The following is a 14,131-nucleotide window of genomic DNA, read 5'->3' on the forward strand; positions in this document are numbered from 1 at the left end:
AAAAAAACATGACTATAGAAGAAAAAAATATACACAACACCTGCCTTTGAGGCAGGCTTTGTGATTGGGCTACTAATCTGTAAGGCACTTGAGGTATGAAATGTGCTATATAAATAAATTTGGCTTGCCTTTTCCTTGTTTAGGACTTGAAACTCAAAGTGTAGGACTCGGGACTTGACTTGGGACTTGTCCTGTGGGGTCAGGTAGCTACCATGGGCCCTGGTGCACGCCATTGTGACAGGCCTTAGTGCACAATAGTTACTAGTTATAACACCAAAACAACCGGACCGAGACCTTCTTGAAGAGGTGGTCTCGGTCTGGTTACAAACGAACTCTGGTGTGGTTCGTTTGTGGTGAGAACGTGTTCTGACCTGGATCTGAACCAACTGCAGTCACATGACACATTGTTTGGGTTAAACATGAGCATGTTACAGTCCTGGAGGATTATTAATGTGCACCTCCTCCTGTACTGCCTTAATATGCACATTCAGCACATCCAATGCATCAAAACATTGTTTTCTAGTTGGAGCCGCGCCTCGTTTTCAAACTGTATGGTTTGACTAAAATGAACAATGACAGCAATATAGTCCACGATGAGCAGCGCTAAAATCAACCTGCGTAGTTGTCCCTCCATTGTGACATTAGAAAGTGTCACATTTATCTTGCAAGTGTACTCTTCTTCAACGTTTGCTTTACTTCCTGGATTTTTCCCACATGGAAATTCTGACCAATCAAGAGCTTTCTCACACAAGGCATTTTATCTGGTCCGCTTGTAAATGCTGCCGTGAGAACACGAACCAACTCTCGGCAATTATACAACTTTGTGACTAAATTAGTCCCTGATTCAGACCAAAGCAAGACAACTGTAGTGTATATTTTTTAAGAAGGTAACTCACATTTCTGTAACATATTTTGAATATAAGAGCTTTCAAACGTTCAAAGCCTTCACTGCTCCTGTTGTCAGAGCTCTCTGCCTCTGAACGACACCCATCACACCATGAGGGGTCAGCAGTGTTTCACTGTTGAGAGCAACGAGACTTTCCACAGGCTCGTCCTGTAAAAACAGATTTCTTAAACCTCCTTCTGTTTGACTAACTGAATTTAAATATTAATTTGAATCGATAAATCAAGACTGTGTTTGTGTGAGCTATAGAGAGACGGTACAGTCACACCCAGTGCATTCAGTCTGCGTCTGAGCCACGCTGTACATACAGGATAATGGGAAAACTCAATATGACAGCTGCCTCCTAAATTACAATATACAGTGTATAGCAGGGTACACAGAGCAGGGGGAACGGGGCAGTTTCTTTTACCAGACATAAATCCATCTTGACAACATAATCAGCATTGCTATCTTATGAAAAGACAGGATTTCCCTCCAAAGCAACACACTGCAGTGACCAAATGTGTCAAACGACTTCATGTCCAGAAACGCAGGGAAAACATTTAAGAGGATGAAAACACAGAGACAAACTCAAAACAAATTAGCTCACAGCTGCACGAGAGTCGACGTGAACGGTCCTACTTTTGTTGTCGGACGTGAGTGCGATAATTATTGCAACAGCAGTGTATCTGAATGTCCTTGATCATCAGCGCAAAAAAATATTTTTTTGTTTAATTTTTGATTCATGTTTTGGAGAGATAACTTTCTCGTTTCTTTAATGAGAGCATCTCCTGGCACAGTTTTAAAGGGTTTTTTTCTCCCCCTTATAATTGAAGAACACGATAAGGTCCATATCTCGCTCATTCTGGGAGCTTTAGGCAAATATAAAGAACCAGTTTACAGCCTTAAACTCCCACACCCCAAAATGCTGAAATTTACTGCAAATTCTAATTCAAATGTTCCACGGTTGAAATAACTTGAAAGGCTTCAATGACGCACGCTGATCTGTGAAATCTTTTCCAAATGTCTTCTTTATGAAAGTTGGGATCAGAGGAATTCATTAAAGATCTGTGGGTGGCATAGGCAATACGAGACTGAGGCTTTCCAGTGGCAAGTCTTTGCCAAACTGAACTGTTTCCAAATCTGAAATCTGACTGAAACACACCCACAGTCACTAATTACTTGACCCTATTCCTGCAGAGCCTTTTCTCTTTGGAGTGATTCTGAGGAGACCTATCAGTGGAGAGGAAGACTTGTTTCATCTTATTAATGCAGAAGGTTTCCTTGAGACAAAGCCTCTCCATTATGTCGTGCCCTCAGACCGCAGACCTTGCATCGTCTGCTTCGGTAGCCCTTCCCTCAGGCACATGTGTGCCGCCTCGGTGTGTGTGTATCATGCTGGCAGGCGTTGACATAACTGATGCACATTATGCATTGTGTATAAGGCCGGCCTTTTTATGAGTCTTGTTATTGTCATTGATATAATGTGAGCCCTGAGCACCTCTGTATGTGCCACATGCATTGTGGTCTGGTTGAGGATGATTGATATGAAGCTCCAGTGATGAGAAGGCTCAGATGTAGGAAACCCAACGAGGGTGAGGTCAAAGAGGACAGAAGAGCTTTTTGTTACTGTCCTCTCTCACGTTGGAGTGAGAGGTTGATGAGTGCGTTTGCATTTTTGCAGGAGAATTGTCGTCTTTTTGCAAAATAGCAATAAAGCGTTTTGCAAATCTGAAATCCAGACAAAACCTTAAATTCTTTGTGCATCGCCTATTTGAGCCTTTTTTTTAGTTTTACACAAGGACACACGCACAGGGAGAATGAACACAAACTAAAATGTCATAAGAGGTGACTAAAGTAAAAGATAAAATGTGAAAACTAAAGCCAAGATCTGAAAGAGGTACATTCTAGGAGACACTGAAATGAACATAGTGACTCAGACCGCCTCACATCCTCGGGCAGGTCGTTGCAGAGCCTCAGGGCCCTGATTTCAAAAGATCTGTCCTCTTTAGTCTTCAGTCTGGACTCTGGAACAGACAAAAGACCTCTGCCTGAGGATCTCACACTGCGCAAAGGTTCATAAGGGATTACAAGGTCTTTAATGTAATCTGGAGACAAGCCATGAAGAGCCTTAAAAGTAATCAATAATATCTTAAAATCAATCCTTAAAAAAGACAGGGAGCCAATGTAAAGAGGTGAAAACAGACGGGGTGTGATCGTACTTCTTGGTTCTCGTTAAAAGCCTTGGAGCAGGAAATGCAGCATTATTGCTTTGAAAACAAACCTAAAATGCCTCAGGAAAAAGAGTGACAATCACTAAAAATCACCCATGTTTGGTGCCTGAAATGCCTCAGGAAAACCTGTGATATATCACCAAAAACACCCACATTTGGTGACTGAAAAGCTGCAGGAAAAACAGTGACTGCTCCCCTAAAAACACCCATGTTTGGTGCCTAAAATGCCTCAAGAAAACCAGTGATGGGTCACCAAAAAACACCCACATTTGGGGGCTAAAAAGCACCGTGAAAACAAAGACGGTTTCCAAAAAAACAACCCATGTTTAGTGCGTAATATGCCCCAGGAAAACCAGCAATGGGTCACTAAAAAACACGCATGTTTGGGGACTGAAAAGCTGCAGGAAAAACAGTGACCACTCTGGAAAAAAAACCCAGGTTTGGTGCCTGAGGTGCCTCAGGAAAACCAGTGATATGTCACCGAAAAACACCCACATTTGTGGGCTAAAAAAATGCAGGGAAAACAGCGACTGTTCCCCAAAAAACACCCATGTTTGGTGCCTAAAATGCCTCAGGAAAACCAGTGATGGGTCACCAAAAAACACCCACATTTTGGGGCTAAAAAACGCAGGAAAAACAGTGACCTGTCCCTAAAAACACCCACGTTTGGTGCCCAAGATGCCTCAGTAAAACCAGTGATATACCGCCAAAAACACCCACGTTTGTGGGCTAAAAAAATGCAGGGAAAACAGCGACTGTTCCCCCAAAAATCCATGTTTGGTGCCTAAAATGCCTCAGGAAAACCAGCGAAGGGTCACCAAAAAACACCCACTTTTGGGGGCTAAAAAGCACCATAAAAACAGTGACCAGTCCCTAAAAACATCCATGTTTGGTCCCTTTAAATGCCTAAGGAAAAAGAGTGACAATCACTAAAAATCACCCACATTTGGTCCCTAAAATGCCTCAGGAATACTAGTGATGGGTCACTAAAAAACACCCACATTTGGGGACTGAAAAGCTGCAGGAAAAATAGCGACCACACTGGAAAAAACACCCAAGTTTGGTGCCTGAGGTGCCCCAGGAAACCCGTGATATATAACCCCAAAGCACCCATGTTTGTGGGCTAAAACATGCAGTAACTATTCCTCAAAAAACACCCATGTCTGGTGCCTAAAATGCCTCAGGAATAACAGTGAGAGGTCACCAAAAAACACCCACATTTGGGGGCTAAAAAAACATCAGAAAAACAGTGACCAGTCCCTAAAAACACCCAAGTTTGGTGCCTAAGGTGCCTCAGTAAAAACAGCGGCGGGTCACCAATAAAGCACCCACATTTGGGGGCTAAAAAACACCGTAAACACAGTGACCAATCCCCCCCAAAAAAACACGTTTGGTGCCTAAAATACAGCTGTAACAACAAATATGGTTTCCAAAAAAAACACCCCATGTTTAATGCATAACATACAACAGGAAAACCAGCAACGGGTCACTAAAAACACTCATGTTTGGGGGTAAAAAGCAGCAGGAAAATCAATGACTTGTCCCTGAAACACCCACGTTTGGTGCCTAAAATGCCTCAGAAAAAAAACAGCCATGGGTCACTAAGACAGGTCCCCAAAAAACAACCATGACTCATTAAATTGCAACCGTTTTTGTTGTTTGTTGGTCTTGAACAGAGTTCTGCAGCTTGGCAGGCATCTCACGTAGGTAACGTGCCATTCACCACTCCCTTGCCCCCTCCCGTACAAAAAAAGCTCCTCGAAATCCATGTTCACAAAAATCCTGTTAAAACACAACTTCATGTCACCTTGATATCTCAAAAACCTCCACTTTCCAACCAAATGTGCCTGATTTAAACAAGAACATCGAGGCATCTTTTGACAAATCATCAGATCAGTGATTTCTGGGAACGTCCTGCACTTCTTGTAGTAGATCAAAAATAATAACAGCTGCCATGTGATTCTTATTCCTTTTAAAATGGATATTAGCTAGTTAACTTTTAGAGCGAGTGACCTTTAAGAAAATGTCAGGGAAAGATAATACAGTAGGTTTTTTAAGGGTACGTTTCATTTTACTCTTCACCTGTTTCAGCCAAGGTATTTGTTAATGGATAAAAGAATCCAGACTTCTGATTCTGCTCCCGACTGGATTTGCATCTTCTCACCATGTAAAATGGATAATGATCAGTGTCGTCTCCTTAAAAACCTGCGTAGCATTTGTCACGGTGTAGCATGTTATCCAACCTATTTGTTAAAGGAATCAGAAATTCAAAAGAACGTACAGTGATTTTACTCCGAATGGGATTTACACCTTTTCACCATGTAATGACTGAATCAGCCTCACAATGCCTTTTGGTTCGTGGGAGCACATGAATAAATTAAACACGTCCAGCACTTCTTGCCTTTCATGCCTCAAACAGTGGCCCTTTGATAGAAACAAGGAGGCTCCTCCATGTAATTACACTTGATCATGTTTGCATATGTCACTCCCACAGTCTCTGTCACGCTCTCTGATTTTGGATGCTCCTGGGAACCTCTTCCTAATCCACAAGTTAATGTTTCAACCCCTTTTTTTTTCTTTCCCAGGGACGGATGAATTGGAGGAGCAGAATCAGACATCCTGTCTGGTTTATCTGGAGGAGAGAGATAAGTGTGGATTCCGCCTCTTTCAGGGAACGCACATTAACCATGCCTCGGAGGGACCTGGGTGTGGGGAGGAGAGGGTGGGGGGGCGGGGGGCTTCTGTCTGCCGGGAGCGCACAGCTTTCACTCACTTCGAAAACTGTGAAAATGTCCCCTTCACACCCTCGGCAGCTCGGCCGAGCTCCGGCGCTATGTTAGTGGTGATAAAATGCCTGCGTGCAGTAGCATAGTTGGAAGTGAGACGTGCAATGTTATCCAGAGGTGTCGCACTGACAAGTCTACAACGTGTAAACTTGTATCCTACAGTGACTCCTGACCCTGACCCTGTTACAAAAGTCTGGAGGAGAAACCAGGCACAAGTTTGGAATGAAATTCAGTCGTGCATCTGCGGTGAAACTTGACATGAAAAAAGACAAAACTGAGATTTATGCAACAAAAGAAACTATTTATTTGGGATACGCATTGCCAGTACAAATTAAGAGACCATAAAACCTACACCTTTCAGCTATTTTTCTCCACAGAAAACAGGTTTTGAATTGGAATTAAAAAGACAATAGTTTTCCATTTGATACCTTTTTACATACGCAGAGATCTTAAAAGTTAAAACCTGTCAAGAAAAAGGCTCCACGATTTCACTCTGAAATCCTTATAAAAAAGAAGTTAACATTCAAAACACTGCAGTACGTTATTTTATTGAAGAACAAAAAGACATGCAACAAATAAAACATTTTATGTTTTACAAATTGTTCATTTTCTTTTCATGTCTCTTCTCCTTTTATATTCAAAAACTAAAAAGCATCATTACATGAAGCTTCGATAATATTTGACAGGCAATGTGAAAAGTAGAGTTAAGCCTTTTTTTTTTTTTTTCCTTATCATCCAAGGGGTGCAAAAACAATCCTTGTGTTTGCCTTGCATGGCCGGTGCTGTCAATTCACTCCAATGACTTCAGAAGACACGACTGAGGCAGGTTCTGTGCATCACTTCAACGGTGCTCGGCCCCTCGACTGTAATACTGAGCAGATGGGTCGAGGAGGAGGAGCCGCTCCCAATGATCCAAATGAGTTTGTTTGGTGGAATCATGCCGTGGTTGACCTCCAGACAGTAGCTCTGAAACATCCATGATTTCATACATGTGTAATAAATACAAACACACTGACGACTGTTAAAAAATACCTGTGGTTGTCAGGCTGTATGACTGGTCGGGATCTCAGGGTTGAATTTCTTTATCGTGAATTAAGCTCAAAACAAATCCGGAGGGCGATGTTAACACTAACTTTTCACGTCACCTTCATTCGGACGGTAGCCATCTTGGAGGCAGGCTTGTTTCGGTGGTCTGAGTACAAAATAATAATCAGGATTTGGAACTCCGTCAGGCTGCGTTAAAATGGCTACCATCCAAATTCAAAGATGCAAAAACAAAAGAGTAAAGGTGCATATCTACATACTGTATATAGAGCATTCTTGGGCTAATTCACATATAATGGTAGCATTAAAAAAACAGTCCTGTAGCAAAGCAAAAGAATATCAAATGAAAAAGTTATTCACAAAATGGAGACATAAAAATATATCCAAACATTATCTGGATTTGTGTGCCATCAGGGTATTTGTTTCCGTTGTAATGTCTATAAACATGTCTGTATTCCAACTGCATGTTTTTGGCTTTGAATACAGAGTACTGGAGCATTACGAGACGCTCACTAGTACCGTAGATCATAAAATCCTACGAAAAAGAGGAAAAACAAAACGTGGATAAAGCTGATCCCAATGTAAAGGATAAAAATTCTGCCTTTTTTTGGTATCAAAGTATGTAAATGCTGATATCTCATGAGGACCATTGTAATCATGTATACATGTTAGACCACATACTATACTGTACATACAACAAAGGTCACAAATTTTAATTTCACATTTTGGATCGGTTTGTGTTGATGGATGTGGTGTCAAAACAAAAAGTGATGGGACTCTTGAAAACACAAACACTGTAGTTCGTTATGTTATCAAAGAACAGGAGTGATGGGATGAGAAACCTCAAGTGTTTTTCAGCACTGAATATGTATGGAGTCATATTTGTGCCATAATCCTGAGTGTGCAATGGGATTTTTTTTAAAAAGTGATATTTTCAAGCACAAGGTATGATTAAAAAAATCTGATAATGTAACACAAAAATCAATTTGAGCGCAAAATGTCCCACCACGTTCTCAAGATTTTGACACAAACATAATTCTAAAATATGGAGCTGTGTTTGTGCCACAATCTTGAGCGAGCAATGGGATATTTTGAAAGTGATTTTTTGCGCAAACACAAAATATATGTAAAGAAATTTTCATAATGTAACACAAAAATCTAATCTGAGTGCAAAATGTCCCAACGTGGTCTCAGGATTTTGACACAAACGTAATTCTAAAATATGGAGCTGTGTTTGTGCCACAATCCTGAGCGTGCGATGTCATATCCTGAAAGTGATTTTTTTTGCACCAACATAAAGTATATGAAAAGAAAATCTTATCATGCAAAGAATAATTTAATTTGAGCAAAAGAAAAAGTCTGATTTGTGTGGGAAAGGTCCCTTCACATCCTCAGTCTTATGGCACAAATTTAATTCCGAAATATGGAGTCATATTTGTGCCACAATCTTGAGCACGCATGGGGATATTTTGAAACTTATTTTTTGCTTGCACACAAAGTATATGTAAAGAAATTCTTATCGTGCAGAGAACAATTTATTTTAAGCAAACACAAAACTCTAATTTGAGCGCAAAATGTCCCATTGCGATCTCAGGATTATGACACAAATATAATTCCAAAATACGGAGTTAGTGCTTAGAATTTGTGCCATAATCCTGAGCGTGCAATAGCATTTTTTTAACGTGATTTTTTTTGCGCTAACACAAAGTGTATGTTGATAATATAACACAAAAATCTAATTTCAGCACAAACATAGGTGTCCCGTCGTGGTCTCAGGATTATGCCGCAAATATGGAGTTGTATTTGTGCCACAATCTTGAGCTTGCGATGGAGTATTCTGAGAATGATTTTTCTTGCTCTCACACAAAGTATATGTTATATTGTTATCGTGCAAAGAATTATTTAATTTGGCAAACAGAAAAATCTATTTTTTTTTTATGCACAATGTCCCATTGTGATCTCAGGATTATGACACAAATATAATTTCGAAGCATGGAGTTATATTTGTGCCACAATCCTGAGCGTGCAAGGGGATATATATGTCAAGAAACTCTTATTGTGAAAAGAATAATCTGAGCAAACACAAAAACTTAATCTGAGCTCAGAATGTCCCAACACAGTCTCAGGATGATGACACAAATATAATCCCACAAATGAAAAGTAAAATCCCAGCAACATGGTGCCTTAAAATCTGAATTACAATTTTTGTTTTGGATTTGGTTACCAGCAGTATTTGGCTATATTGATACACACTGACCATGTCTGACAATGCACTGACTGTATGTACACTCTTTTTCTTCCATATACGACTCCTATAGTTAAATCATAAAATTTCCTCTGTATTGTTTTCTCTTCAACATTTACAAATGTTACCCTTCGAGATCAATCATTAGGCTTTATTGTGCTTTAATTCTTATTGACGTGCCATAATTGCCGCTAACGTTGTCATTGATTTAGTTTTTCAGGTCAATTATTCTTTGAATATTGTAAATGCAGCCGACAAGCGTGACAGAACTTCAGCTCTCCTCTCGAGTCGCACTCAGTTTAATTGCTTGCGTAAAAATTGTGAATTCTTTGCATTATCATTGTACTGCATATGAGCAGAAAACCTGCTTCTCTGGCAATAAAATATAAAATGCCTTATATGTCATTGTCTGTTGTAGAAGTTCTGAATACAAACTATATAAATCGAGGCTGAATACGTGGATATTACCTGACTAATATGACTGGACTAACATAATGATACTTAACAACGTATGGCATGGACAATGGAAGGACATGACGCAATAAAAACGTATCAAAATTCACCTCCAGGGTTGAACTTTGGCACTGTAGATAAACAAAATGTGTGAACACAGTAATAAAGACAGAGGTGTTATGACAGGGCGTGATGCGTCGTACAGTAAAATTCCAATAATTATAAAAATTTGTAAAACCGAAGCGCTTGAAATGTTTTCTCTGTTGTTATTTCGAATAGAGGTAGTGTGGAAGCATTTCAATTTACAAGATGTGGGGAGCGTTACGCTGCTAACTGTGTGCCTACTGTGTGAATATATAATGTAAGAGAAATACAAAGAGGCAACATGGACATCAAGTGGAAACTGTACAAACTGTGAAGTGTGGATATGAGTCCCCTACGCAGGCTGCTAACGGTGCTGCGGTACTGTAGTCCAGATAGGAAAAGTGAAATATCTGTCCATAATGATGGAAATGTCGTCCCAGACCCCAACTGTGTCCCGCCGCGTGACTGCATACAGTACGTCACGTCCAGTCCCAATGGGGGTTTGAGCTTCAGTTTTAGGAGGTGTGTCTGGGGGTGCAGTGGTGGAGGAAGTTAGGAAGCAGAGGACGGAGGAGTGAAGGAGGGGGGTGGAGGATCAGTTGGAGGTGTCAGAGTGAACGCTTCCGGGTCCTTCTGTGGGTGAAGTCACTGATGAGGGGGTCGGAGCATCCTGCCAGCCACCGTTTGCCTGAGAGAAAAAACGAGAACAACAGTAGAGGGGGTGAGTCCATTACTCCCATATTCATTACTCAATGCAGCTGGGTCAAACACAGTAAGCGACAACGGATGGAAGTCCTGAGGGCAAGGTAGTATGTTAACGGATACTTTGAGCTATTCGCCACACAGTTGCACACAGCCTTGAGCCAAATTGCCTCCTGGATTGGAGGAAAAGCTAACCTAGCTCAAATTATATTTCAGAGAAAGACTGACATAAAGAAAAAAAATCATGTTTTCAACCGAGCAGAAATGGAGAGCAGAAATTACACCCCATCATACGCTGCACACTCAAATTCGTATAATGAAGAAAATACACAGAAGAAAAGTCGAGCTGTACAAGATTTTGTCTCGAAATAAACGCCTGTCACTTTCACTTTAAATAATATGAATAATATATGTAAATTGTACCAAAAGACCTCTGAAACAAAACAAGTACAATCAGCGTCATATGCACTCATTATGACGCTGACAGCAGGAATTAACATACAATGAGGGCCTTTCCACTGCCAGAGACGGGCCTGTTAAAGAGCATTTAGGATATTAATAGTTAAGTTTAAAGCCATCAGAAAAACTGGGAATGGTCCTCGACAGCCTTTCATTTCAAAGCCTGTTATTTAAGATGGCAGACAGTAATCAAAAGCGGAGGGGTCAGATTGTAGAATGTCTGACTTTGGTGGCGCTCTGCGTGTTTCAAAATTGTAATTACAGCTGTAATCGTCAACAGCATGCATTATGTATCCACTCAGTCATTATCCAGTCTTTTTTATTTCAGATATTTCCTTAAACTCTCTCATCATTTGTTGCAGTCTTCATTCATAAAGTCTGTCTTTGGATGTCTGTAAAACTGTTTCTTGGATACTGGAGTGTGCATGTATCTAATTATCAACATGATGCACAGAATTTCTCTGCTTTGGTCTCGAGACCCAACATGGGGGGTGGAGTTGACATTATTATTACTAGTGGTTCTTGTATTATGCTGTACTGCAGGTCTGTATGTTGTTTCTACAGGTGGTGTTGCCATTCCCCAACAGACGTGGTTGCTTGACTTCTGAGGGCAGCTAACGTCAATGTCAAACACTGTGCTGTCTTTCTGTTTCATTTATTGATTATTCATAACCATGTATCCTGGTACAGGGTCGCAGGGGGGCTGGAGCCTCACATTCACACCTACAGACAATTTAGAGTCACCAATTAACTTGCATGTCTTTGGACCATGGGAGGAAGCTGGAGCACCAGGAGAAAACCTATGCTGACACCAGGAGTTCATGCAAAGTCCACAAAGGAGGGCCGGATGGCAGATTTGAACCTGGAACCCTCTTGCTATGAGTTAACAGCGCTAACCACTGCACCAGTCTCTGGTTCTTAGACATTAAAACAATGAAAAAATAGAATGCATTATGAGTGTTGTGTCATTTTTTTTCACAGTCGATTTAAAAAAAAAAAATACATAAATGTCATGGTATAGTATGTCGTAAAAGAGGTCATAAAAAAGTCATAGTATAGCATGTCGTGGAAAAGTTAATGAAAAAATCATAGTATAGTATGTCGTACAAAACTGCCTAAAATGTCATAGTATAGTATGTCGTTAAAAGAGGTCATAAAAAGGGATAAAAACGACATTGTATAGTTCATCGGAAAAAGTCATAAAAACGCCATAGTATAGTATTTTGAAAAAAGTCATAGTATAGTATATCAGAAAAATTGATGAAAACGACTTAGTATAGTATGTTGAAAAAAGTGATAAAAACGTCATAGTATAGTATGTTGAAAAAGTGATAAAAACGTCATAGTATAGTATGTCAGAGAAATTGATAAAAACGACTTAGTATAGTATGTCGAAAAAAGTCAAAAAACGTCATAGTATAGTATGTCAGAGAAATTGATAAAAACGACTTAGTACAGTATGTTGAAAAAGTGATAAAAACGTCATAGTATAGTATGTCGAAAAAAGTCAAAAAAGTCATAGTATAGTATGTCAGAAAAATTTATAAAAACGTCATAGTATAGTATGTCGAGAAAAGGGATAAAAACGTCAATATAGTATGTTGAAAAAGTAATAAAAACGTCATAGTATAGTTTGTAGAAAAAAGTGATAAAAACGTCATAGTATAGTATGTGGAAAAAAGTGATTAAAATGTCAGAATAGTATGTCAAAAAAAGTCATAGTACAGTATGTCGAAAAAAAAGTTCATGGCATGTTGAAAAAGGTGATAAAAATGTCATAGTATAGTATGTTGAAAAAAGTCATAGTATAGTATGTCCAAAAAAGTGATAAACACGACAGTACAGTATGTTGAAAAAAGTGATAAAAACGTCATAGTATAGTATGTTGAAAAAAGTGATAAAAACGTCATAGTATAGTATGTCGAAAAAAGTCATATAGTATGTTGAAAAAAGTGATAAAGACGTCATAGTATAGTATGTTGAAAAAAGTGATAAAAACGACAGTATAGTATGTCGAAAAACGTGATAAAATGTCAGTATAGTATGTCGAAAAAAGTCATAGTATAGTATGCCGAAAAAAGTGATAAAAACGACATAGTATAGTATGTCAAAAAAGTGATAAAAACGACATAGTATAGTATGTCGAAAAACGTGATAAAATGTCATAGTATAGTATGTCGAAAAACGTGATAAAATGTCATAGTATAGTATGTCGGAAAAAGTCACAGTATAGTATGCCGAAAAAAGTGATAAAAACGACATAGTATAGTATGTCAAAAAAGTGATAAAAATGTCATAGTATAGTATGTCAAAAAAAGTCATATTATACTATGTCCAAAAAAGTGATAAAAAAGTCATAGTATAGTATGTCGAAAAAAGTCATAGTATAGTATGTCGAAAAAAGCGGAAAAAATGTCATAGTGTAGTATGTGGAAAAAGTCATAATATAGTATGTTGAAAAAGTGATAAAAACATCATAGTATAGTATGTCGAAAAATTGATAAAAACGATATAGTATAGTATGTCAAAAAAAAAACTGATGAGAACATCAAAGTATAGTATGTCGAGAAAAGTGATAAAAATGTCATAGTATATTATGTTGAAAAAAGTAATAAAAAAGTCATGGTATAGTATGTCGAAAAAACTGATAAGAACATCATAGTATAGTATGTCGAAAAAAGTCATAGTATAGTATGTCGAAAAAAGTCAAATTATACTATGTTGAAAAAAGTGATAAAAACGTCATAGTATAGTATGTTGAAAAAAGTAATAAAAAAGTCATGGTATAGTATGTCGAAAAAACTGATAAGAACATCATAGTATAGTATGTAAAAAAAAAAACAGATAAAAAAGTCATAGTATAGTATGTTGAAAAAAGTGATAAAAACGACATAGTATAGTATGCCGAAAAACGTGATAAAATGTCATAGTATAGTATGTCGAAAAACGTGATTAAATGTCATAGTATAGTATNAAAAAAAAAACAGATAAAAAAGTCATAGTATAGTATGTTGAAAAAAGTGATAAAAACGACATAGTATAGTATGTCGAAAAACGTGATAAAATGTCATAGTATAGTATGTCGAAAAAAGCAGAAAAAATGTCATAGTATAGTATGTGGAAATACGTCATAGTATAGTATGTCGAAAAAAGTGATAAAAATGTCCTAGTATAGTATGTGGAAAAAAGTCATAGTATAGTATGTCGATAAAAGTGATAAAAATGTCATAGTATAGTATGT

General features: G+C 38.5%; 1 protein-coding gene across 3 annotated transcripts in view; it reads right to left on the reverse strand.

Annotated features, from left to right (window-relative positions):
• Nucleotides 1-6,183: 6,183 nt before the first annotated feature.
• The window catches only part of pbx1b (pre-B-cell leukemia homeobox 1b), a 93,451-nt gene continuing 85,503 nt past the window's right edge, over nucleotides 6,184-14,131 (reverse strand). For all 3 annotated transcript variants that reach the window (XM_050055169.1, XM_050055168.1, XM_050055170.1), the window contains one exon: nucleotides 6,184-10,417. In XM_050055169.1, the coding sequence (XP_049911126.1) occupies nucleotides 10,325-10,417 (93 nt within the window). In that variant the 3' untranslated portion in view covers nucleotides 6,184-10,324. The remainder of the gene's footprint in view (nucleotides 10,418-14,131) is intronic.

Source organism: Epinephelus moara, chromosome 10, assembly GCF_006386435.1.
Source record: "Epinephelus moara isolate mb chromosome 10, YSFRI_EMoa_1.0, whole genome shotgun sequence".
Lineage (NCBI taxonomy): Eukaryota > Metazoa > Chordata > Actinopteri > Perciformes > Serranidae > Epinephelus > Epinephelus moara.